The sequence below is a fragment of the Trachinotus anak genome, unplaced genomic scaffold (genome assembly GCF_046630095.1).
Source record: "Trachinotus anak isolate AG129_WGS33_773 ecotype Australia unplaced genomic scaffold, CSIRO_AGI_Tana_v1 ptg000012l, whole genome shotgun sequence".
Lineage (NCBI taxonomy): Eukaryota > Metazoa > Chordata > Actinopteri > Carangiformes > Carangidae > Trachinotus > Trachinotus anak.
The window spans coordinates 24,086,867-24,113,884 of NW_027273863.1; the positions used below are offsets into that span (position 1 = coordinate 24,086,867).

Sequence of the window (27,018 nt, forward strand, 5' to 3'; positions counted from 1 at the left end):
GTTGCCAAACTTTTAAGTTGAGTGTGGCCTTGTTTTTTTTTTTTCTTTTCTGTTAGTATGATTGAGTATATTCCACTCTATTCTAAGAGCCTGCACAGAGCCCAGAGCTTCTGATGTAGGCTATAACGTAGCTATTTCATTATTTCTTTATTTTCCAGCATATGAAATCAGTTATCTTAATAAATTGTTTCCAATATATTATAGTATCTTTTATCATTTTTTCACTTTTCTCAAGGCTGGATTGAAAAAGACAAATAATGCAATGAAAAGCATCACAGTGTATATGCAGTGCACAAAATATACACCAGGGGCCAGTGAAAAACTAAATGTGTGTGTGTGTGTGTGTGTGTGTGTGTGTGTGTGTTATTTCAGGGCAATTTCTTCAGGTGTCTAACCTCCAGCTTCAGGCGTACATCCTCTTTCTCTTTGCAAATGAGGTCTAAAACAGCGATGGCGATCTCCACTCGACTGCAGTATATCCCATAAATGAGCAGCCTGCGATTCAGAGGAAAGCGTTAGTGAGGCCATGACGACTCATTTACATTAAGTGAGTGCAGAGGGTTCAAAGTGATATGGTGCTTACGGAGAAAATATCATGATGTGACTCACATTATGTTGCAATGATGTCGGTCACGATAAAGATATAGACTGAAGAGATTCTCTGATACAGAATCTGTTGCAGGGCAGTCATCTATACTGCATCATGATATTTATATAACTGACAAGGAAATCCCTTCCTTAATATAAGAGGATAATTTCTAAAACAGTAAGAATCAAATCTATTGTGTGAATTACGTTGCACATTTACAATGGGTTTTATACACAATGGAGACAGATCTATGTAGCAAACTGCACAGAGCCTGAGTCTTTTTAACGCTGATAGCAATGAAGTTGTCATATGATTCAAATGTAAAACTGGTGAATAGCAAACAGCCTGTGCACAGAACAACTGCACAGAAATGTCTGTCACAGTATTGCAAGTCAATATATCAAAATTGTTCTGCCAGTGTATCAATAGTGAACTGTAAGGGAAAGTACACTGTTCTCATGACCTAAAATGAAACCACAGCATAAAGCTGAATACTGAGACATATCTGCAAGCCAATGTAGTTCTTTCAATGAAGGCCTTTTCGACTTACATAAAAACACATCTCTTAATGTCAAGAGAAGCAAAAATGTGTGATTTCACGCTTTCAACTGCACACTAACAATAAATATAAATGGATGCTGTCCATGAGTACCTCTCTTTGTAGCTGATAAAAATCTGGTAGAGATTTAAGGCATTTTTGTTCAGGATGGAGTCCTGCACTTCAACCATCAGGCTCTTGTGAACTTTAACCAGGTCCTGGGTTAAGAGAGGGAAGCCATCAGTATCTGGTCAAGAGCATTTTATTTCCATGTCAGGTGAGAAGAAGGGAAACTTGTGGGACTTACGGGAATGTTGACGAAAACCTTGTCAATCTCAGCTGCGGAGAAGAACTTCTTCAGAGGATTCAGGAAATACTGAGGAATGAAACAATTACAATTAAACAATTAAAAAACCCAAACGAAACCTCTTAACTTCTCCCCTCACACTGTTTCATTATCTGATTATTTAGCTGGAAGCTATTAAAAAATGTGAAAGGTAATTCTTAATAATCTGTGACATGGCTGCCACAGCTTTGATGCAGTCACATTGAAACCAATAACAGACATCATATCAGATGTCAAATACCAGGCTAATAGGGAACCGATCACTGTGAATTTCCCTCAAATCCCCCTAAAATACTTCAATGTTGTCCTCAGCGTGCTGCCTGCTGTGCTGTACAAACGCTGTTAAAATAATATCAATGACTTGGGTCAGATTAAAATAGAAGAATCTGATACAAAGAAACTCAACCTTAGCCATTAAAGGGAGACTTTTGAAGGAGGTTCACTACCTTTTCGATGGACTCCAGGGTCTCTGTGTATTTCTCCTCCGTCTGTTTGATCTCCGTAAGGCAGCAGCTCCGCACATCTACCTCTGCCTGCTTCTAGAAGGACACACAACTTAGAAAATGTTCCTGATATATAACTATCTGATAGAGAACAATATGATTTGCTTTTTTATGTTTACCTGCAGACAAGACAGAAGAGTGAAGACAGACGTTGTATATCCAGTGTATTCAGATGACATCGCAAATTGATGAAACTCAGATAAGATTTTGTTTTGTTTTTTTACTTTTTTTAAAACAAACAACAGTACGGTATTTTCAAAGCAAAGCGTACACTTAAATATATATATTTTGGAATTACATATGAGCTGTAAATATTTGCTTTAATTTTAATGATACTATCAATTGTAGTATATTTTAGGAGTGTTGTACTAGTTTTGTGTCTTTTATTGTCTGATATGATTTTGGTCAACCTGGCATAGATTTTCTGTGATTTGGTCTCAGGTTGGTGTAATTTGCATCCCCTGAAAACTTTGATGTGAACAGTTTGAACACAAATAAAAGAAAGTTACTGAATATTTTTGCACATATTTACATGACTGCATCATCGGCATACACCTGACAGGTAACAGCTGTCAACAACTGTAAGTAACAATGGGCTGAAAATAGACCCCTGCGGTACTCTGAGTTAATAACGATGGGGGAAAGTAACTAAATGCTTTTACTCAAGTACTATTTTGAGGTATTTGGAATTGGGTATTTGAGTATTTCCATTTTATCCTACCTAACACATGTACTCCACTACACTTCAGTTTAATATCTACTACATTTAAAAGACATCTATAGTTATTAGTTTCTGATTTTATATACAAATTATATGATATCATAAAAGAGGATACATTGTTACAGATTTAGCTACACAACCATATAAATCAAATGGTCAACATGAGCTACACATTTACAAGCTAAAATATTAAAATGTTCATGCATCAATATAATAATATAGCATTATGAGAACTTTCACTTTGGACACTTAAAGTATACTTTGTTGGTAGCACTTCCGTACCTTTGCATAAGTATAATTTTTAAAGCAGGACCGCTACTTGTGATGGAGTTTTTTTTTACATTGTGGTATTGCTACTTATATTAAGTAGTAAAAACTCTCCTGACGCTGAGTTAGAGAAAAAGGACAGTATGCACTTAATTGTGAAATTTTACAGCTACAGATATTGTGGGTTATTGTCCAACAACACCCCACCCTGCTGAAGCCGCAATATTCAATGTGTGTTTGCATGTGTGTGTTCCTGTGTGCATGTGCATGTGTGCGGCTGACTCATAGTGGTACCAATGGGGGATGCTGCTCGGTCCTCATGAGATCTTCATAGATCTCTCCTCCTGCGTAGTCGTCTTCAAACCCATAGACTGCCGCGTACAGCTCGTCCTCATCCTCAAGGGCATTCTCACTATAACACATATGCGTATGCAGACACACACACATTAACATCTCTAAAATGTGTTGATTATCAGTCACAAATTACTTTGTGTAATGTGTGAGCGATGGGGCAACATTTTGTGTAAACAACAATAGCAGTTAGGTTCAGACAGTTACCGTAAATGGCTGTTTACTGTGTATCAGAAGCAGTATTAGCAGTTAGAAATATACAGGTATAAACAATAAGCAACACACTTTCTGTACATTGTATGTGTGACTTCAAACTATTTTATATCATATTACATATTACAAAAATAATAGAATAATACACTAATACATGAAAAATCAAGACTTGGCTGCTCTTTCTTTCATACTCATTTACTTGTCATTAATACTTTAATCACTGCATTTATTAGAGAATGAAAAACTTCAAAGAGGTATAATTTACAATTCAAAGAAATCATGATCTGAAACTCTGATGTGACATGAAAATAATACAAATACTGCATTTGTTCTTCACATATTTTATTACCCGTATTCTTCTTAACTATCAGTCAAGCTGTCAACAGCACCTGTCCAGAACCTTGATGTGGGTGGTATGCAAGCACTCCGCAAAAACATGCAGAATTACTCATTCATTTCCTCTGACAGTAACAGAGAAACGGAGCCAAGCCTTTTACCAAAACATGTGGGTGTCCAGACCCCTGGAGAGCATGGATGATGAGCAGAGCTGGTTCTGCTACTGAGCAAAATAATCATGTTCTATCAACACCAGTAATGGGCCCACAGAGAGGAGTGTCATACATACTCAATCAAGTCCTCCAGATTACTGCAAATGTCTTCGTCTTTTAGGCTCTCCTCTGTTGGAAATGGGCTGGAAATGATAGCAAAGCAGTGTGAGGTTCAGTGTTCAACAGAAAAATCACTATGAAGAAACTATTAATGAGCAACCTAGTGCAGGAAACTAACTTTTGATGTATTAAAAATCCTCATATCTACGATATCTGCAGCAGCCAAAAATGCTTGGTTACAGCAGAAAAGCTGTTGTAAATCCCACTAATAAAGGACTATTTTATCTCTTATCTTAAATGGACATGGATAATGATAACAACTAGAATGGAATAATTTACAGATTTACTAGTGCAGCTTTTAAAAAAAGCAATTGGGTCAACATGCCTTATTTCATTAAAATGGGTAGTAATAGTTTCAGGCTGATGAACAACAACCTTATTTATTAATTTCTTTTCTTTTCTGTATGTATTAAGTTTTTTCTCTTGTACATATTATGTTATATTATATTATAGTTTTATTTTTGTCATGATTTACTGCTGTTTTTAAAAACTTAAACTGATTGTTTGTATTTTATAGCACTTGGGGGCAAAAAAAAGCTTTTCACTCCTGGTAATGAAGTACATCTAGTAAAACTATAAAATTACGGAGAGAGATGTGGCTGATAGTGTCGGTAAGGGGGGGAGAAGATGGCGGTAAAGCGGGGGTTGCATGTTAAAAAAAAACATCATTCCTTCGATAACTTGAAATTAAATGCTACTGAGTGTCAGTGTGTGTTTTTAACATTGTGTGACTCACTTGAATCCTGCTTGCTGTGCAGTTGTTGTGTAAGAGAGCTTGGATAGCGTGTCCATAACCTGGAGGAACAAACGTGTGTCAGTTCATCTTTATGAATGGCTCAGACAGAGACACTGATGAGACAGAAAGAGAGAGAGAGATAGACTTGCCATGCTAATGCAATAGTTTTTGTAAATACCAGCGTCTGACTTGTAAATACTGTTCACATCAACATTCAAGTCATAATTACATCTGGGAAACTAAGATGTTTCACAGGCTCAGATATATAGTATGTGACTCTCAGTAATACAAGACTGCCCAGAGACCCCTAAAAAAATGCCTCATGTGAGCTAAAGTCAATTGTTAAGTGATCAGATTTCATCAGATTTAATAGATATACTGATCTAGTTTCACTGCCCAGTATTATTGAGTTGTTTGATGCTCACAAGTCCTACACATGGGAATCTGCAGAAACGATAGCGACCACTTGAAAACGCACTGTCAACAACTGCAATCAATCTTTAAATCACTGAAAACCATATTTAGCACCTAAAACACCTTAATAAGCACAATGTAACCGACTCGTTAACTCGCTGAACAACCATTTAGCAACCACCTGTTGAAACCCTCGTTAGCATTACAGAGGCCATAAAAGCCTCTGTAAAGCAACCACCAATAAACACACCAGGAATACATTAGCAATGACTTAGCAACTTAGCTAATACATAAGAAACATTCTACCAAGGTAATGCTACCTGGGTAGCAACACATTAGCTACAACTGTGAAAACACTGGGTTAGCTTAGTACTTACCAGGGACTTTTGTTGTCAACCTCTCTCCCTAATTTCTACTGCTATTTTTTTAATGACATAAAATGACCAAAAAGTTATTTTTAAAAAATGAAATGCAAAGTGGTAGCAGATGTGTGCAAAACAAGCGAGCAACAACAGGTTCATTAACCTCCTGCAGATGCAAAAAGCATCAAAAATCCATCAAGTTGCAGCAGGTTTTGAATCATAATTGCTATGTAGTCAATAATGCATTCTTGATCACAACTCTGTGTTAATCATGTCACTTTTTTCCTCTTTAGTGGAAGAACATGCTCGCTATTGTAGTGTGTGTACATACTCATTTGAAGAAAAAAACACTGCTGTTTTTTTTTTTTTTTTTTTACGATGTTTTGGTGACCTAAAAGAGACAAAAAAGACATTTGGAAGAATTCCTGTGTGTTTGGTGTTAAAACTAGATTATTAGGTTTAACTTTTGAAGTCACCAATTTTGGAGTCTGCAGAGCGACAGACACGAACCTTGATATATAACATTGTGTCAGAACTTTTCTGTTTTCACTTTTATTATGGTGCTTCGGGGATTCAAAATACACTTTGTAAGTAGGCCGCACTAACCACGCCAGTTGGACAGCTCATCTAGTGGGTTTGCTTCTCAAGTCACATGTGGTTTATACCAAGTCTCAGATCATCAGACAAGTCAGGTGTGAGAACAGCCTCTTTTCAAGACAACCTAAATGGATTTGCATGTGTTTTTTTCTCTTAGTGCATACTGATCTAATCTACAGCAATTCAAAGATTTTCTTGAATCAATTCATTCCTGTGTGACCTTTACAGCCAGAGTGTGTGTCAGGTGTCTAGTCATGGAATAGCGACACACAACTGAATATTACAGCTGCAGGTACATAATACCACACTGCACATGTGAAATCATTTCAGTTGAAAGGCAGATTTTCCTTTTCTTTTGAGGAGAGACAGAATTTCGACTGCTGTAAATAACTTGTGGAAATGCAGAGGCCTTTTGCAGTTTTAAACCCGGTCTCTCACACTACAGAGTTCTGACATGCCACAAGACACCTGGGCTCAGCCAAAGCCACCACACTCATTCACACAGGAAGAGGTGATAAAGTGCACATAGACAAGCAGTTAGATCTAACGCCATCAGCTATCTTTATCAACCATGTCTGTAAATCCAAAAACTACTTTGCAGTGTTGCTACTACAAATTTATTCATAGCAGAAATCATAAAGTGAACAAGTTCACTGGCAGATTAATTATTTTTTTCATTGATTCCTTTTGGAGATCAAAGCATAAAAAATATTCAATGTGCTTGTGCTGACATATAAAACATACATTCCACAGTCTTCTTAATGCAAACATTATGACCTTTTTTTTTTTTTTTTTTTATTATTATTATATTTATTTATTTTCACTGTTTCACCGATAGCATTTATTTACTGTGGGAGCTGCCAACATCGTATGCCCCAGTGTCAACTAGTTCACGACAGCTTCCTGTGGTTTATCTGTTTGCTCAGTCATGATCTTGTATCTGAGTGAATAAAATTGATTTTCATCGGTTCTGTTCTCAGGTTTCATTTGTGATAGAAGTGATAGAAATGTACAGATCATCATCAGACCTCTCTCACTTTTTTTCTCTCTCTCTCTTTCTATCTCACATACGAACACCCCCACCAACGGACGTTCACACCGTGTTATGCAAAGGTGTGAGAGTCTGAGGGAGCATGGCCCTTTACTGCAGACCATTCTGTCTCTGTGTCTGTCTGTCTGTCAGTCTGTCTGTCTCTCTTTACCGCACCATGGCTGGTACTGCTCTGTTTCAGGTTAATTTAAAAAATATATATATATTTTCTATATATATATATTTTTTTAAATATATATATATATATTTGATTAATGTAATTTTTTTTTTTAATTTAAATTCTTTTAATTGCTGTGAATTAGAATCCCAGTTACTTTTGCTTTGAGAACACTATGTATTAAGAGAAACAGAAAGTACATGCATAATTAGATTTCTGTGGTATTTCTTTGCTAGAACTTTAACACTATCAGTGTAACTTTGATTCTGTGAAATTACTCAAAACCGTCTCTGTGTTAGTTCTGGCTATGGACCATATTTTGCAATGATGACACACACACCACACGCACACACACAAACTCACAAGTTCAAAACAATATTAGCGCTGCTGTTGAAGAGAATCTTAATAAAGGGTATTAAGTGTATTTTGTCATAATTAGCATATGGATTCCTGTGTTATGGCCAAAACCGTGTTTTGTGAAGGTCATCTTGCCCTTTGACCTTTGACCCCCAAATTCTAATCAGTTCATCCTTGAGACCAAGTAGACATATGTGCCAGATGTAGTCCTGATATTTTGGAAGGAGCCTGAGATGGAACTAAAGCGGCTACTTCACTGTGTGTTCCATAACTCTGGCCACCGACACTGGCCAGAAGATTGATAGCACCCTTACAACTGCACGGTAAATATACAGCTACAGCCAGCAGGTGATTAGCTAAGCTTTCCACAAAGACTGGAAACAGCAGGTGAAGAAAGAGTCACAATAGAAAGAGAAGTAAACAAACAACCCCCTGTAAAACCACTATATATCATATATATATATACTCTCCAGATTTAGTTACTTATGAACACAGCCAGGCTAGCTGTTTCCAATTTATGCTTTATGCTAAGATAAGCTAATCTCCGACTGACTGTGCAGACAGGAAACTGGCATCAATCTTCTCAAAAAGACGCAGAGTGAGAGTGTTTACCAAAATGTTGAACACTAGACATACCTTCAAAATAAAATGTCCTTCGCTGTTCACTTGAATTTAGAAAACAAACATTGTGCTTTTACAATCTAGAGGTTGATATTACTTTAAGTTGAGGGAGGAAATAAACACATTTCTTGCTTCTTCCCTTCATGTCTCAGACCTCCAGGCTGCTGCATGTAGTCTGCATGGCTGCCCAGGGTGAAGCCTGTAGTAACTCACCACAGGAATGTAGGTTAGAGCGCTCTCATTAGATATTCAGTGGACTAATGCTCTACGGGGTGAACTGGCACAACTCAGCCGAAGTGGATTAGACTGGCTGAGATTTGAGATGTTCTCTTTTGGATGTTTTCTGAAAAATAAGGAAGAGATTGAGCATTTCTTCTTCGGCTGAACAACCCTTCCTGGAGACAATCCAGCCCAGTTGCTAAACCTGCAGACACCCATATTTTTAACTAATGGTGTAGGAAAAAAAAGTAATGATGCAGTGCAATCTTCCCCCTCCAGAAGCTTGTCTGTTAGATGGACAACTCTTGAACATGGCTGAGATTATGCAGCCTGGCTTGGATGTACTGTACATATTTGCAGGCAGCACCTCCCCTGCGGGATTATCAGCGCCCAGATTAACTGGAAGCTTCTTTAGAACATAACACACTGAACTGAAAGTAAAGAAAGTCTGTGTGGGACGCTGCACGCAAAGCTCAATATGCGTTCCCTTATATGGGGAAGTAGTATACAAGTATACTATGCCTTAATAAAAAATAAACTTTTCTCTGTGCATTGCCTATGGGTGCCTGGAAATCACTTCTTTTAATTAAAAATTGCAAAAACCATACATTAACAATGTATACAAAAAAAAAATCTCAAACCACATGAGATACTGTAGATATTATTTAAAACTGACAAAAAACCTGCTCTGACAAAAACAAAACACTGAAATGATAAAAATAAAATATTGTACATAAAGGATAGTTATCATCTCAAATTTAGCCCTATCCTATGTGAGGATAAGGCTTTTACAGGTTTACAGGCTTCTGTATTTTAAATATAATAATAATATCATATAAAATAAATATATTTGTTAGAGTTGAATACGAAGAAAATACACTCCAATAGTGACAAACAAATGATAATGTGTTTCCCCATGGATGGTCCATGAATCCGCTGAAAACTCTGAATGCTTCGAGGCAAAGTTAAGCACCACATGCAGTGAACTAAATGTGGGAATAAGGCAGCTCAGAGTGAGTGTGCTTTCTTCAGCTGAGTTAAATCAGGCTCCTGTGCTGCGGGTCCCCTGAGTGCACCGAGGAGGAGTGCACTACAAACCCACTGACCTGGTAACTCTGTGGTGCTCCCACAATAACAGCAATAAAAAAAGAAGCCGACCGATCCTTCAGAGACACGTCAGGAAAATGCCAGACCAGGCGATGGGTGAATAAAAACCGAACGCCATCCCTGCATCAGAGGGAAACACCCCGCGCTTCTGAATCGCTCTATATCAAATGGTTTATATCATGTAGTAATCTGAATGTGTGACTACATTAAATATTTTTTTTACATTTTCCTTCAATGTTCACATTCATTGCTGCTAACTGTGGTAAGTTCAGTCATGCAGTGAGGACAATTTACTTATTTGTAACTATTTCTAGTTGTGTTCATGCAGCTCCCTTTTACTTTTTAGTCTGCAAGAAGCTTTTCCCCAACAGAGGCGCGACTGAGTTTAGATTTCACCTGGGAGTCTTCTGCTCACATGAATATCAAGATTTTCCTGAGGATACTCCTGAAAAATATTTTGTTATATAATTTCACTTTTTTTTACCAGTGCTAAATAATTACAACTGTGAACAGAATATGAAATACTCTGTAGAAAAAGTACATTGTTTTAATTTTTGCTATTGTTGGTGAGGAGTTTTTGAGTGACAATAGCTGTTCTGGTGTTTGTACCACACATTTTCAATACATGGCCTGATGGTCCTGATTAGGGCTGCACAGTTAATCAAAATATAATTGAAATCGCATCATGCCCAAGTGCAATATCCAAATCGCAGGAGCAGCAAAAAAAAAATGGCAGGAGATAAAGGTAAAAGGTGTCACAGCGTTGGTGGGCATTGTTAACACCATGTGCCCTGTGGTGCTACAGAGATGCCTCAGCCTACAACACACATTCTCCAAATGTTTCCGAACATGCTTGTTTGGTACTAACCCCAACAAAAATCACGTCATCAAAATTTCTAAAAATTTTCAGTGAGAATGAAATGCAAAAACAATCATGATTTTTGATGATCATTCAGCCCCAGTCCTGACAATGTGTCTAATACTTTGTGCTGGCTGTCTCTAGTCAATAACTCAGTTTACAGATTTTCTCAAGCCTCATTATCACTCAGCTGTGTTAAATGTCATAGGTGATTAGAGGATGAATTCAGCAGGCAATAAGCGCTCTCAGATTGATTTCCTTGTAAAGCAGCTTGTGAAGGTGCTACATCTGAAAAACCTCGTAGACTTTCATAAATCATCGTGACTAAAGAGGAAGGTAGCTAAAAGGAGAAAAGAGAGCGGAACAGAGCAGAAGAAATTTGACTGGTGTTGGACAATATCATCATATGGGAAAACACAGGATTGTTTCTTTGTGTAGTGCCACAAAAACTTCACTGTGGATGTGGTTTGTTACCTTTCCAAAGTCCCGGACATCAAAGAGATCAAAGGCTTCAAATAAGTCACTTTTCTTCATCCCAAACACATCACAGCAAGACGTCAGGAAGGTGCGGATGTTCTTCAAGCACAGGAACTGCACAGAGCAACAAATGAACTCAGTTTAATATTCCTTGTCACCGCATAACACTTACAATAATTTGTGCCTTTTTTCATTTTCTAGAATCATGTTGGTTGAACAAACGACCATTTACCCAAAAAAATCACACTCATGAAAAACAACGCAGACGATTTTAGCTTTTTCACACTAAAAATAGGGCGGCATGGTGGTGCAGTGGTTAGAGCTGTCGCCTTACAGTAAGAAGGTTCTGAGTCTGAACCCCGGGGCCTTTCTGTGTGGAGTCTGCATGTTCTCCCTGTGTCTGTGTGAGCTCCCTCCGGGTACCTTAGCTTCCTCCCACAGCCCAAAGACATGCCCGTTAGGTTAATTGGAGATTATAAAATGCCTGTAGCTGTGAGTGTGAGCGCGAATGGTTGTTTGTCTCTATATGTCAGCCCTGTGATACACTGGCGACCTGTCCAGGGTGTACCCACCCTCGCCCAGTGTCAGCTGGGATTGGCTCCAGCCTGGTTCGGATAAGTGGTGTAGATAATGGATGGATGGACACTACAAATATGTCATTTTGCTTTTTACTGTACTGTTTGAACACGACCACGTGAACCAGATGTCATTTCTCAATATTCATATCTTTGAAAAATGACAAATTAAAGGTTAAAAATCAAAATTTCTAAAGAAACAGAAACACAGAGTAAGCTGTCAATAGATATTATTGAAGGTACTTGTTACCAGAGAAACAACTAATCTTTTAAACCATGTGCTCAGTGAACTATTGGCAACAGTGACATTGTTTCTGGAATTCGATGCTGCTGTTGAATGTTTCAAATGTAATTTTTTTTAATGCTTTGAGCACCACAAATTCAATTCAATTCACCTTTGTCTCACCTCAAATCTCAGATATTTCAAAACCTGCAAGAGTATCAGCATATTCCGAGGTAAGTAGAAAATATGTTTTTATGTAATTTAAGAGAACCAGTCACTTCTTTCTGCTTTATTGTCAATAGCCATCTATTACAGTTTAATTATAACCAGAGATCAGGGTAAAAAGTGAAGGCGGACCGCACATCCTGCAAACTGAAAGTGAAAACTGAAAGCTTCACGGTGTGAAATGAAACCACTAACCATGTGCTCTTTTGGTGTCACTTCCTATTAGGATCCGTGTCTCAGTGGGAAGAGTGCACTCGAACAACTTTCATACTGCGCGGACAATGTGCTTGTGGTTATGGGTTCAAGGTTGGGGTCTGAGTCAATTTTGGGCCACTTATACTGAAGACTCACTTACACATAGGCCGTTGTAAAAAAAAACATCACGTAAAGTATTCAAACAGTAAACTAATGATTTGCCCTTTCCAGCACATTATTAAGTGATGACTGAACTCAAAGCTGAATCTGTGCTAATTTTCAGTATAAAAGAGCTGTAACAAGATTCTTGAGAAGAGATAGGCCCCACATTATCAGCTCATCATGGAGGCGCCTGTAATCACTTCACCGCCCCCTGGGGCCCTGTTTGTCTGCGGAGGAAGTGCACAAACATGATGGCTCTGCACCACCGCCAGCCTCATACCCCTGTATACAGACACAGCTCCGGTGCACATTCTCTTGTTCACATCTACTGTCAGAGTAAAACAGAGCATGTTTGGATTCACTGGTTAAAAAAATATACAGATGTTTCTTGGTATTTTTAAAATTATTGTGTGAAGGATAAGTTGTTATCTTATTTATGCTGATATATATTGATGTTTAGCAACATTTATTTGAGGATGGGGACGCCTCTCTTGAAAGATTTTCTTTGGATGTTTTGTATTTGCACCAAGGCCAAACATACAGTAAGATAAAAATAATACTTGTAGGCACATTTTCATCACAGTACGCTGCACCCTCGCCCTCCAGTCCATTACCTTCAAGCCCTTGTTTCCACTTCCAAGATCGCAGGTCAGCAGGGCACAATGAAAGGGCCATTTAAAATCTGGCACACATGTTCTTCTCGGCTATACTCAGATGGCCTACAGCTGCAGGCTATGACTATCCATTCTTATGCCCTGCATTTGCTTTCACTGTCTGTCAAGAAGATAAAAGACAAGTGGACATGCACTGACAGAGCACATACAGGCCACTGAAATTTATAAGATAGAGTGCAACCAAATGCCCGGCTGGGAAACGAACGTTTATTTATCACTGCAGCAAAGATTTTTGAAAGCAAAACAAAACAAATCTATGGCAGTGCGCGGACAGTAAAATTAAAAATTGTTTCTCTGATTAAATCGTGTTGACAACAACAACAAAAATGTTCAATCTTGTCTCTGAAAAACAAACCATGTGAAATCCAGTCACAGATTATTAGACCTACTTATATTCAAAGTCTTGTGTGTGAGCGCTTCCTGCATCCTTTAACCTTAGATTAAAATGGCAAAGCTGTGCTGCATTGGAATCAAACATTTCCTGACTCGATGACACATACATCAAATGCATCGTACTTTTAAGAAGGCCTGATAAAGATCTAATCATCTGCAAAGTGTCTTGAATGAAGTGAGTACAAGTTGGTGCACAGGAAGTCTAATCTTATAGTGATGTATTACAAAAAGGCATGAAAATATATGGGGAGTATTAGTTGCCACAACAAATATTTGTTGAGTTCACTGGAATAGGAGGCTCTTCTTCAAGAGCATCCTGTCCATGACAGTGATCAGTAGTAGAAATGATATCTATTAAATATAAAACCAGTAGTTTGTGTGTGAGTTGGAATCACAAAGTCTCTTACTGGTTAACTACACATGTTGTAACGCTTTAAACTCAGGCATAAGCAGACTACAAGCTGCTGTACAAAGAGTCAGAGCTCCCTGACTCATGGGTGGATCAAAGCCAGGATTTTATCAGCCCTCTCCAGTGGCAGCAGGAGGAATGATGAGTAAAGAGAGCCCAGTCAGTCGCTCTTTGACCACTCATTTGGGTTTCACAGGCTGAGGGATGTTTAGCGTTCCCTCACTTATTTAAGAGTGGACATTATAAAGTCGCAGAATCAGGGCACAACAAGTCCGTTTGTGTTAATTATCATGTTTAGAAGACCTGGGGAAGTCACGTCCACATCAGATAATCCCCAGTCTGAGTCTGACAGAGGTCACTCTGTGGCCTTAATGTTTACAGTGACACTTATCAGTTTGTAAGAGTGCCAAAGAAGATGGAACATGATCAAAAGCTGCCTTCAGCCGCAAATCCTGACAATTCATGGGTCTGTTTTGTAATCATATAACCTAAGGATAAAAAAAAAACTCAGATACAGCTGCATTAAGCTTTTAAAAATTAAAGAAAAAGGCTTCTGCACTACTCCAGAAAACTTGATAATATGCTAACATGATGGCTTCTTTCAGAAACTGTATTTTGACCTGACATATTTAGCCAAAGTCTTTTTTTCTTCTTTTCTTTAATTTGAAAAGCAGCTGCCAACTTGTTGCTTTAAGTTGACCTAATTCAAGCATAATGTAGCCCAACGCATCTTACAGTCACTGGTTGGGTATAAACACTATCAACAATGATTTGGCGTTGACATAGACCGACTTCACCCTGAAGCGCCTCAAAGTGAAAACATCCACTGAGGCCAGCGGACGTCGCCCCCTGAAACGTGTTTCTGCGTCCGCCTGCGCTCAAGTCTGCAGGTCCCCGCACAAGTTAGACAGCAGCGCACAGGAAAGAAGAACGCATGTACCTGTGACATCTGCGGCCTGAGATTAATCTCCTTCAGGTTGATAGTTTGAGGTCTCAGGTTGTTCAGCAGCTGGCACAGCAGCACCCCGTCCCGCAGGGTCTGCGCCAAGTCGAACACCTGCGCCGTGTGCGCAGTTACCCGGTGGTTCTCCGGCAGTACTTTGCAGCTGATCAGCCACATCGCACATTGCCTCCAGTACTCCATGTTGTCGGAGAGTGGTGAAAATAGTGGTAAAATAAATAAGTAAAAAAAAAAAAAAAAAGTCGGTCCCTATTTTAAAGCTGTGAGCGGCATGGTGGAATCAGCGCTCGGCACCGGGCGTTCGTCTCTCCACACTCCGGCACCGCCTCTGGAGGACAGAGGGAGCCGCTGCAGCTTAAGAGCGCCGCAGTGAAAGCCCCTCTGCCTCTGTCTCTGTCTCTTCCCCTTCCTTCTTCTGCGAGATTTCCTCAGAGGTGGTCGTGACTCTCATGCTTCGCTTTCAAACTGTCTTCCAGCTGAACTTGCACCTGCAGAGAGGTGCTGAGGCTGCGTTTGTGGCAAAAAGGTGTTTCCCCTGGCCATGTACAGGTTAAAATGGTTCTGACAAACTTTACATGGGAAACCCCAGAACTGTTGATTTCATTTTATCTATAGGGCTACAACCGATGACTACCAGATCATCTGTAGATTATTATTACAATATAAAAACTGTAGAGATATTATATATTTCCAGAGCTCAACCAAGCATCTTCAAATTACTTGTCTGTCTGACCAACAAATCCAAACTAAAATAGATTATTTAAAATTTAAACACATTTAAAAGCAACATTAAAGCACTTAATGTTCAGTCAACTAATGGATTCATCAACTGAAGTGTTTTCTTTTATTATTATTTTATTCTTCTTAGAAAATTATTTAAAATGAGGAAGTGTATGTGCTACAGTCCTTTTCCACAACAGCCCCCCACCCTCAGCTGACATTCCATGTGAATTATAAGCAGCTTTGACAGGTGACTATAATCTGAGTTCTTTGCTGGGGAGCTGTGGTCTCTATGTTTCAGTACAGTCATAAGTATAACCAGGTAGGAAAGAATGAGGGGATCTAACAGAGGCAGAGAGAGGGACATCCTCCTACCATGGGATTTACTGTAGATCGCTGTCAGTAAGCCCATGGTATAAACACAGGAAGGAAGCTGAGGGATCCCATCATGTTTTACACTGAGTGACAGAGCCAGATGTTTCCTTAGACATCGATCAGGCTTCACTTTATATACCAGTATATATGATTCAGCATTGTTTACTTAAGTACAAGAAATCTTATTATACGGTGTAAATAATAGCACCCACGAAGCTGTGTACAGTACCAGATCATTTCCCTTGAAATTAAGTGATGATGACAGGGTTAGACCCTAACCCTTTTCATATTAATGGATGAAATTATTCTGTGTAATGTAAAAGTGTGTGCTTAAAATAAAAAATACATTAAAAAAACACACACACAATCAGACAATTAACACCCGACGTTGCAGTTCCCCTCAGCTATCTTCTGCTCATTGTCTTGGTTTTACAGCCCACACCCGTATCGTTCTGGTTCACTCTCACTACTCTTATCAACACTTCCCTGCAGAAGGAAGCTGTTTTCAGCACGAACAAAAAAACAAACAAATACCAAAACACATACAAGAGTGAATCACAAGCATTAAAGGAAAACAGGGCACATCCAGTGTAGCAGTTTTGGTTGCATGCATTTTCTGTATTTGTATGTGTTTTCGTTGCATTTGCACTTCCGGACAGGGACATTGCAAGTCAGTCAGAGATGGGGCTGCTCAGAGAAAAGACAATATCATGAGAAAGGTCAATATCGTCACGTCTAATTGAATACTTCAGTGAATAATTCAGTGTTTTTGTGTCAATTTGAAAGTCCTCATTTTACTCCAGCTTTACAGCATTTTACACTACAACAGACGGCAAACTTGAATACCAGCGCAAAGAAATGATCTCATTGAAGCAGGATGAGATTTGTCTGCATTATACTTGGTGGTCAAATTTTGCAGCACTTGCCCAAAACAAAATTCTTACATAAACATTATTCTATAGAGTTATCTATCTAAGATGTTTCATAATATGGATTAAAAATTACACAAGCACCCATTGAATGTTTTTATATTTATTTATTATTTGCACCACGACATACAAATTCCTTTGCTCAGTATATTATAAAACACTTTTTTGAAATGACTAATCAAAAGTGGTGATTGCTACTGTGGCTTTTTTTTCATTGGTTCACCATTTTTTAAAGCTGTCAAACCAATTCTCTAAGATGTTTATCTGTGGGAACAACAGGTGTTATTTCCTGCCCCTACAAAAAAAATAAAAAATAAAAAAAATAAAATGAAATGAAAGACAGAGAGAATATGAATGAAAACATAATATCAAACCATGCAAGATACAATTACTAACACAACATACACAATGAGTTCAATCAGCTCAAATGTATGAAGCCCAAAGTTAGCAGCTAATGTCACTAGCACTGTAGCTAAATGCTAGCCTTTGTCCAAGAGTTACTGGCTAAAGCTAGCTTTGAAATATTCAGAGATGAGGAGGAGCTAAGGCTACCTTTGTAATTGTAAGGTCCTAAAGTTAGCAGCTTATATTAACTTAATGTCCAAAGGTTTGCTAATTCTGCCCTTAAAATTTACAAAAGTAGCTAATGCTAGCCTTATAGTATCCAGACCTCAGAAATTTAGCAGCTAATGCTAGCGTTAAAATGTCCACATTTTTAGAACTACTCACACACTCACACTGGGTGATTTATTTCAGACATTTGTACCATGTTAACTTAATATTTTTCTATCTCTGTGTGATACCTGCTGAGCCTGTTTTTCATTGTAATGGTTTAGTTTGTTGCACACTGGATAATGTTAGCTTGTTATGTGCAAATTTTAAAGTGACACTAAAAGCTGAATTAATGTGGAATTTGGTATGTATTTCAAAATAAATCTTTTATTATATATATATTTTTTTACTATTATTATGTTTTGTATTGTTATTATAGACTTCCGGAGAAAAAAAAACAAAGCAAGCACGACACCGGAAATGGAACCACGAAAAAAAGAAGCTGGACCGTCAAAACATAAACAGAGCAGTCAACCTGGTGTGAACGCAGCCAGCTTGCTTTATGAACTGTCTTTTACAAAAACCTTTATGCACGCATTACTAATGTCGTGTGTTTTCCTCCAAGGAAATCCGAGTTGGGACACTTGGCTCAATTGCTAAATAGTGAGGTGGAGAAAATAAATCTGCAGTAAAGATTAGGACTAAACTAAGAAGTACGCCTCGTCGGGCCTTCGAGTAGAGGTAACGCTAGCTGTGCCATTTAGCCACTACAGCCAGTGCTAGCTGTTTGCTAGCTGCTTTTGGACAACCAGCTGTTTGCTTGTCAAGCAGAACTGACAGTAGTATTTAGTTTCGATATTTGTTAGCCGCAGAAATGCTAGTTAGCATTAGCTCACGTAATAACATTGCCAGCCAGTCGAGCACTCGCAGTGTTTCGCAGAGGACAGTGTACAATTAAACATCACAAAGCAAAACAGGACATTAGACAGGCCTGTGAGTCAGCTAGCGACAGAGTTAGTTTGGTTAAGTCGTAACGTACAGCGGTAGATAGGTGGTAACGTTAGCCTGGCTGCTAGTTTGGGAGCTACAGAGCTAACAGGTAACTTGTGCACAGCAGCACAAAGTGTGGCGTCGTTGTTGACAGCAGTTCAGCGAATGCAAGCAGGAATGTCGGCTTTACTCATGCATACAGGTTGTCTGTTTTTTTTTTAACTTGTGCACTTGCTAGTTTGGTTAATAACCAACCTTAGTGTTGTTTTTGTGTGTGACACTCTTAAGGTTCTCCCTCGGGTCGACGCAGGACAAAGGAGACAGGATGGCTGAGGCTGACGGCAAATCCACTGCGCTTAACGGTAAAGGATCAGTGCTAGAAAATAACTTGCCTATTTATACAGGCCATAACTGTGCGGGCTGCCATGCTCCTTGCTTCCACACACGGGTAATCGCAGGACATGTTTGGTTTTACTAGGTGGCTCTGAAGAACAGGAACCTGGAGAAGATCAACACAAGGAGGGAGATGCCTCTGGAAGCAAAGAAGAACAAACGCAATCTTCTTCTCAAGATGGTAAAGCCACTCTGCTAACTTACTAACAGCTCCTTTCAAAGACTTGTGCTGCTAAAGCTGTGCGGTTGGGTCAACACTTTGCTTAATTATATTTTTAAATTTATACATTTTAAAAGTCACATGCAGATCGGTGACAAATTAAAGAAGAAAATCGTGATTGTTGAATGATTTGATGGTGATGAAAATTATGTGAATCATATGCTTTGGCCTTCACAGTCACCAGCCTTAACATCCTCCAGTAGAGTTTAGATCAGCCAAGGAGTACTGCAGCTGTCCTGGCAGCTTGTGCTGGCCCACCATCTTACTGGAACACCTGTTTTTTGAATCCCGATGGGACTTATTATCAATGCACTTTACAGTAGAATCTGTGCAGCAGTTGTACAACTTTTGTTGAATCTCCCAATGACACACTGTTGTCTTAACCTTACTCTCCTTGGCTCTGATTTCCTATTTCTCTAGCTCTCAAAGAAACAGGAGAGGTGTCTGGAGAGAAGCCTATGCCGGATGTGGAGGGAGAGACGGGCACAAACAAAGAGGGAGAGGAGGAAGAAGACACAGACAGCATGGATGGCAGTGGCCTCTACTCTCTGACTGAGGATGGTGACAGAGAAAGTGAGGGAGGCAGACAAGAGAGGGCAAAGGATAAAGACGGTGGGAAAAGGGCTGCTAGAAAGAGAAACAGACCTGGCGGTGGCACCAACCACTCCTCTAGCTCAGATGAGGATGACGATGAGGATGAAGAAGAAGAACAGAAAGATGATGAAGACGATGATGAGGCCATGGAGGCATGGCTGGGAGCAGAGCTGCGTGACCTCCGTGGGCCTATATGGCGAGCAATACCCTCGCTGCGCTCCCGGGAGATCGGAAGGGACTCGCACCAGTTTGTGAGGCGTGTGTGTGGAGCCCGAGGTCTTGTGCAGAGGCTGGAGCTCCAAGGCCGCCTGGAGAAGCACACAGGCTGTGTCAACACGTTGCACTTCAACCCCTCAGGCACACGCCTGGCATCAGGCAGTGATGACCTGCGAGTTGTCATCTGGGACTGGGCCATCCGCCATGCTGAGCTGGAGTTTGATAGCGGCCACAAGAGCAATGTCTTTCAGGTAAGGGCTGCAACTGATAATTATGGTCATTCTCAATCAACCTCTCCATCAGTTGTTAGTGAGTCAAGTGTCCGAAAAGTAAAAAATGTCCATCACAATATCCCAGAGTGTCATCTGTATGTTGCGTGTTAAAGCTCTGTTACTGAGAGCGAAGAGAGAGAAGAGCAGGAAGTCGTTGTATTTTTGAAGCTGTGATCAGTTAATGTTTAGCATTTGTCCTTCATAAATTGATTGAACAATTTATGGATAATAATTCTTGAATTTTAGTTTAATTTTCTGGCACTAGAGTAATTGATTAGTGGACTAATTGATTGAGCACTAGAGTGCAAAAAAGCGGGTGTATCATTTCTACAGAAAAAGCTATTACCTATTTGTGTGTTATAAAATCTTTACCTCTTGAGAGCAAAGACGCAGATGGGCGAAGGAGTAGAGTTGAAGAATTAACTCAAAGGTAAAGAAAACTGTAAATTTTGATTTATCAATGAGGGTTAGTGATTATGTCATCTTGTCAATGATAAAACTTGCAACACAAGAGAGTAGACACAGAATGAAGTGACTGACTGATTGAGTGACTAATCAAAGTGATTTTTCATGAGAAACTTCTCCTTGTCGTTGATGTACATAGGCAAAGTTCCTGCCTCACAGTGGAGACTCCACCTTGGCCATGTGTGCTCGAGATGGTCAGATCAGAGTGGCTGAGCTCTCTGCCACACAGCGCTGCAAGAACACCAAGCGCGTAGCACAACATAAAGGGGCAGCACACAAGGTGAATGTTTGTACTGTATGTGTGAAGTTTTAAGTGTGTTTGTACCATGAATAGCAACTGTGGTAGGTACATTTAAGACTCTTAATGGAGTGCTGTTAATGGAGTGCAGTCTCTCATCCATGTGTGTTTATCTGTGTGTTTTTATTCCAGCTGGCCCTTGAGCCAGATTCACCCTGCTCCTTTCTGTCTGCTGGAGAGGACGCTGTGGTGTTTGGTATTGACCTGCGTCTAGACCGTCCCGCCAAGTGAGCAATACCATCATCACAGTTTAAATTCAGTCATCCCCGAGAAGTGAAAACTATTGTCAGAACTGTATATCTTGTTCATTAGGTGGATAGAGTAGGATAATTAAGTTACAATAATACAGTAGACCTGAGGTAAATAACAATTTAGCAAAGCTTATAAATATATATGTTGAAACAGTCATAGGTTTTGATACAACATTGTCATTTATTAGGCCATAATATGTAGTGTTGTTACGCAAATATCCTGTCTGTCAGTCAGTGTTAGTGAACGTCCACTTCTTAACAGGTTCCTCTTTGTCAGTTTCCCTCTATTTGCTAAGTGTCATCTTCATTTTTGAGACTTATACTTTTGCCATAGCTCATACCTGTTTGTTCTTTGTGTCTCCTTCCATTTGTGTGGCAGTAAACTGGTGGTTGTAAAGGAGGGTGATAAAAAGGTTGGGCTGTACACCATCTTTGTCAACCCAGCAAAGACGCACCACTTTGCTGTGGGTGGGAGAGACCAGTATGTGAGGTAGGAGCAAGCTTCTAGTTTTAATGCTACTTATTTAACTAATGATGCAAATGGGAGGAAATGGAAATAGTTGATAAATATTTGATGTTATTACTTACTGTCTCTTAGATGTTCCTTTTTATTTCTTTTTTTCTTTTTTCACTTTCTCTTCTTCTCTCTGTAGGATCTATGACCAGAGGAAGATTAATGAGAATGATAACAATGGTGTACTGAAAAAGTTTTGTCCTTCACATCTGGTATCCAGTGAGTCCAAAACCAACATAACCTGCCTTGTGTACAGTCATGATGGCACAGGTAAATCACCTGCACAATGAAAACATTTTTACAACTATTTAGTGTTTAAAGTATTAAATTCAAGAGAGAAAAAGAGAAGGAGAGAAATGGAACAGCTTACATTTAGTTTGATACACCTATGGCATGATTTAATTTCCTTGCAATTTCCATAATCCTGTTCAAATTTACATTTTAATTCAGTTTGATCGTCCTTATGTAATTTCCCATTCTGTTAGGAATATATTTTTGAAATATTTATTGAAAATAATGAGGCCCGCACTTGATGCTTACTTGAATAATTGTCTTAAAGTGCCCCTTGTAACGCTGATGCAACCACAATGCAAAATCAATGACACTTGAATAGACTCGGGTCTACTCTCACTGAATAACAAGCATCAGGGGGCTCTCATCTTTGCAGAGCACTAGCAAAGTCGGGTTAAGCGCTTGTTACAGGAATTTCTTTAAGTCAAATCAATTAATTTTTTTCTTACATAGCTGAGCTTTTCTGAATACAATAAAATAACCAGACCATCGTCTGCCTTTATGACATTAAAAGAAATTAAGTAAATGAATGTTTGATCTTCATTGTCTGTTTAGAGCTCCTGGCCAGTTACAATGATGAGGACATCTACCTGTTTGATTCCAACCACAGTGACGGGGCTGACTATCGCAGGAGATACAAAGGACACCGCAATAATGCTACAGGTATTGAATTCAGTCCCCAGTTACAGCATTACAGTAATAAATCAGTGACCTTCGTAGCCAGTCGCACTGACTCATCAGGTTTAGCCCAACTTCACAAGCATCTGTCAGTCAGCTGGACATTACGATCCTCTCACCTTTTCCTAACAGTGAAGGGTGTGAACTTCTACGGGCCATGCAGTGAGTTTGTGGTCAGTGGCAGTGACTGTGGACACATCTATCTGTGGGACAAGTATTCAGCTCGTATCGTCCAGTTTATGGAAGGAGACAGAGGAGGAGTGGTGAGTCAAAGAGAGAAATATAATGTAAAATATAATGTAATATAGAAATATATATTTGGTTGACTCAAATATGACTTGGGAAAAGCTATGCAAACGCATTTCTACAGTAATCTTTTTGTTTCAGTGATGACTGCACATTTTTTCTTTTCCCTTGCTGCAGCTCCATAATATTTTGGATATCTTATTGTGATAAAATATATTTGGGTTTTACTGGTTTTACAATATAGGCAGACAGCAGTCTGTTTATCGATGTTTTCCTAAACGGTGGAGCTGTTTGCTCCTCAGAAAGTCACCCCAAGAATATTTTGTATAAAATTTCCTGTCACCTTCATATTTAAATCTCAGTCCTTCTCTCTACTCTTAACAACCACAGGTGAACTGTCTGGAGCCTCATCCCCATCTGCCTGGTATGGCCACCAGTGGGCTGGACCATGACATCAAACTATGGGCCCCCACTGCTGAAAGCCCCACAGGACTCAAGGGTCTAAAGGAGGTATTCTACTCTGTTCTGTTTTATTCTGCTCTTTCATTTCATCTCACTTCTTTCTTGTGACATGTGATATCACAACATTGGTGGATCAAACAAATATCAAACTAATATTTATCTCAGTTTTATTTATGTGTATAAAACATTTATTTGTGAGTTGTATTTATGGTTCCATATTGTAATATGTGTTTACACTGGGTCATTGGGGTAATTTTCTCTCACATTTGCTTTTATGTCTAATGAAATGCTGTGTACACTGTTGTAAAGCGGTGTGATGTTACCACTGTCTCTGCAATCACACTTGAGTCACGATGAGTAAAATGTTACTATAACATAATGTAACGATACAAATCTACAAAAAAGAAAATCCAGGATGTACAACAAATGTAAAGCTTTGTTAGGAGAGCTCCTGGAGAAGTAAAGGCATTTTGTTTCAGGGACATGTTTGTTGCGTGTGCACAGTCTTGTTTACCACATTCACAATTTTAATTAAGGATGCATTGTGCTTGCCAAGGTGATGAAAAAAAACAAGCGGGAGCGTGATGAAGACAGTGTGCGCCACGGCGACCAGTACGACACACAGCTGTTGTGGTTCCTGATGAGACACATGAGGAACAGACGGCCCCCAAGGGTGAGCTCTCACACACTACAACCAACCTAGAAAACATTAAATATGCTTTAGGGTGTGGGAATGAAAAGGTGCACATCACAACAAAAGGTTCTTATTGGTTGCATTATTGGAAATGTAGGAGCTAGTGTTTTTGAGCTTGGCCCTTTCGACAGACTAAAGATTCCCTCAGTGTGTATTGAGCCACTCTGCAATTAAAGATGAAATCACAAGGAATCTGTTATTCATTAGAGCTGCTTAAATTAAATGTATATTTTAATGTTAAGTATTTATGTCTCATGCATTCATTAGGCACATATACACCCCAGTAAAAATTGTGGAACACCTCAATTTTGCCAGTTGTTACTGAAATTTACATAGTGTAATGTTTCAGAATAAAAGCACAGAACAATTTTTTTTTTTTTCTGTATCCACATTTTGTCTCAATCAGCTTCCAAACACAGTTGTGATGTTCTTTCTAAAATGGAAATGAAACATTGTTTGGAAAGTTCATCCCAACACTGCTGTTGAAGTTCCCACAAATGTGTTGCATAATGCATCAGATGTACTAACAGTTCCAACACTGGCTTTGTACAGACGGTCTGAGAGTCATCAACAAAAGTAGAGGCACATGTAGGAATTGTTTGCATTAACTTTTAAGGATTTGTTTACCTTCATTGCTGCAGAAAAGCTAACCAGCGTCTTAATTTCTGAAAAAGGCCCATTTTTGACAACGTTTACATACTTTTTCTGTTTTTGGGGATGTAAACTTTTTTGTATACTAAAATTAATTGATCAAAGTTGATCAAAAATGTGATACAGACATGAAAGGGCTGTAGCTATGAGGGTCTGGAGGCATAATATGTGAAATATTTAAATGCTTACTAGAGATTTTGCGCTGAAAAGTTGCATTGTTTCTACTTTAAGGACATTACTTGGACTTTGCTTTGGACTTAGATGGGACAGTGAAGGGTGTAATTATCAATGCACATTGAGTCTCAGTCTCACTTTTCTTTTCTCTGTTCTGTTCCTCGTCTTGATCCAGGCCCGCCGTGAGGGTGCGGACCCTGACACAGATGAGTCCTGGAGCTCTCCAGATTCCTCTGATGAAGAGGAAGGAGGTCCAGACCATGTCCAATGCATGTCCTCTTGAGCCACGCACGCACACATACAAACACACACACACACACACACAAACACACACACACACACACACACACATACACACACACACACACAGTGGGATGCAAATGTCTGAGAAGCACATTCCCATTGATTTGAATGAGAATGTGGTCTCAGACTTTCGGACCCCACTGTACATACATATATACACACTTTATTGCCCTTGAATTGATGCACATAGGCAAGCACTATTGACACACTGGCATACTCAAACACTGACGAGCCACAGACTTGGGTTTTTTTTTTTTCACACATACAATCCTCACAGACAAACACACACATTTACTTAAATACGCTGTTGAAGCAGAGTGACAGATGTGTTAACGCCTGGTTTCCCAGCAGTTACAAGTGTGCATTTGGTGGCTACAGTCTGCATACACACTTCCAGAATCCTGATTTTTGAGAACTGTACAAAGAGGTTTAGTGAGTGCTTACATCCCTATAAACCACTTGGAGGCCCCTGCTTGTCCATACATTATCTATATGCTCTGCCTAGCCCCAGAACTATGTACTGTGCATGTATGGCAACAAGCACCTCCAGTTTTAGGCACCCTGTAGTAAGCTATACATCACCAGCACACAATCCCTCCTCTCTTAGTAACACACCTCTTGCTCTCAAGCTTTCTTTGCTGATGAAGAGGGGTTCAGCAGGGAGGAAGGGCATGGACTCGTCCCCTGAAACCATCCCCTAAATGTGACTTTCTTTAACATTTGAACTTTGAGAGGGAAACCCCAGTTCCCCTCACTGCATCGCCCCAGCCTCATACTGATTTCTGGCCCTGAGCTTGAGCAGTTAGTTGCGTTTAATCACGTTTGCTCCCAGAGGACTACTAAATCTCGACATGCTGCATCACCCTACATGCTGCCCTCAGCTGCTCCCTCCCCTCCTCTCTTCCATCACCCTCCCCCTCACTACTGAGTGCACTTTGAATCAGGGATGTTTTAGTTTGAGACACAGACAAAATGTGCACTGAGTGTGTAATTTTTAGGGGGGAAGATCTGTTGTCTTGTCTTGTATCTCATTGGAAAATCCACGATGAAGTTTAGTTTATTTCCTCTTTTTGTTTTTTTGGAGTGGAGGGGGATACTTTGCACTTAGACATTTCTTGACGAGGAAGAGGAGGTTTCCTTTTGCTTCCACCAGCCTTTCCTCCTCCTCCTTCCTCTTCTCCCGCCCCTCACTCCACATCTTGACACCCATCTTTGACATGAAATCTTCAGTTCACCTCTGAGTGAACATTACAGTGGAGAAGTAGATGGTGTTCAGCATGTGCATAGGAGACAAGGACTGATTTTGGCCTCTGTTGTTTAAGGAAGCAGAACCGACCTGGATCAATTGCAATTGAAACACTGCCGATGAGCCAGTTGAGACTGGAGTAATAAAGGACTCCGATTGTTCATGTGGTTCTTTTAAAATCCTTCTGTTATGCTAAACGTCCCCAATCAATTGCTGAGTGACGTTTTTCAGACAAACATTTGAACCAGGTCGGGTGTTTGCAGCCAGCACACCACTTGGGAGGAAACTTCTGTCTGTGTTGTATTAACATTGGCTCAAAGAGGAGGACGGGGGTCGGCAGGGTCAATATGCTTGCCAGTCATTTGTTGTGTGAGAGCGATAAAGTCCAGCTTTTCTCATTTTCTATGAGAACTCTAGTTAGTTGAATTTATATGTACATATATAAATATATATTAAAACTGTAAAAAAAAAAAAAAAAAAAAAAGAAAAACTCTTTAGCAAATGCTGTTTGACT

General features: G+C 39.5%; 2 protein-coding genes across 7 annotated transcripts in view; one reads left to right on the forward strand and one right to left on the reverse strand.

Moving 5' to 3' along the window:
* LOC139629272 (guanine nucleotide exchange factor VAV3-like) overlaps positions 1-15,461 on the reverse strand; it is a 48,985-nt gene extending 33,524 nt beyond the window's left edge. For 2 of the 5 annotated variants that reach the window (XM_071491807.1, XM_071491809.1), the window contains exons 1-9: positions 14,950-15,461; positions 11,151-11,267; positions 4,933-4,991; positions 4,154-4,219; positions 3,259-3,376; positions 1,920-2,012; positions 1,435-1,503; positions 1,242-1,345; positions 396-495 (exon numbers count right to left, since the gene is read on the reverse strand). In XM_071491807.1, the coding sequence (XP_071347908.1) occupies positions 396-495; positions 1,242-1,345; positions 1,435-1,503; positions 1,920-2,012; positions 3,259-3,376; positions 4,154-4,219; positions 4,933-4,991; positions 11,151-11,267; positions 14,950-15,153 (930 nt within the window). In that variant the 5' untranslated portion in view covers positions 15,154-15,461. Of the gene's footprint in view, positions 1-395; positions 496-1,241; positions 1,346-1,434; positions 1,504-1,919; positions 2,013-3,258; positions 3,377-4,153; positions 4,220-4,932; positions 4,992-5,723; positions 6,604-11,150; positions 11,268-14,949 lie in introns of those variants that run through there. The other 3 variants (XM_071491806.1, XM_071491805.1, XM_071491808.1) reach the window with 3 other exon arrangements.
* Positions 15,462-18,033: 2,572 nt separating this feature from the next.
* Positions 18,034-26,994, forward strand: dcaf8 (DDB1 and CUL4 associated factor 8). 2 transcript variants are annotated; one of them, XM_071490883.1, is made up of 13 exons: positions 18,034-18,287; positions 18,825-18,898; positions 19,015-19,110; positions 19,570-20,210; positions 20,836-20,976; positions 21,127-21,221; positions 21,625-21,735; positions 21,899-22,029; positions 22,606-22,713; positions 22,861-22,991; positions 23,365-23,484; positions 23,993-24,109; positions 25,131-26,994. In XM_071490883.1, exons 2-13 carry the CDS (start codon positions 18,862-18,864, stop codon positions 25,236-25,238), a joined length of 1,836 nt encoding a protein of 611 aa, XP_071346984.1. In that variant the 5' UTR covers positions 18,034-18,287; positions 18,825-18,861; the 3' UTR covers positions 25,239-26,994. The 2 variants fall into 2 exon arrangements, with proteins under 2 accessions (XP_071346984.1, XP_071346985.1); XM_071490884.1 differs by lacking the exon at positions 18,034-18,287 and adding an exon at positions 18,575-18,645.
* Positions 26,995-27,018: the final 24 nt, after the last annotated feature.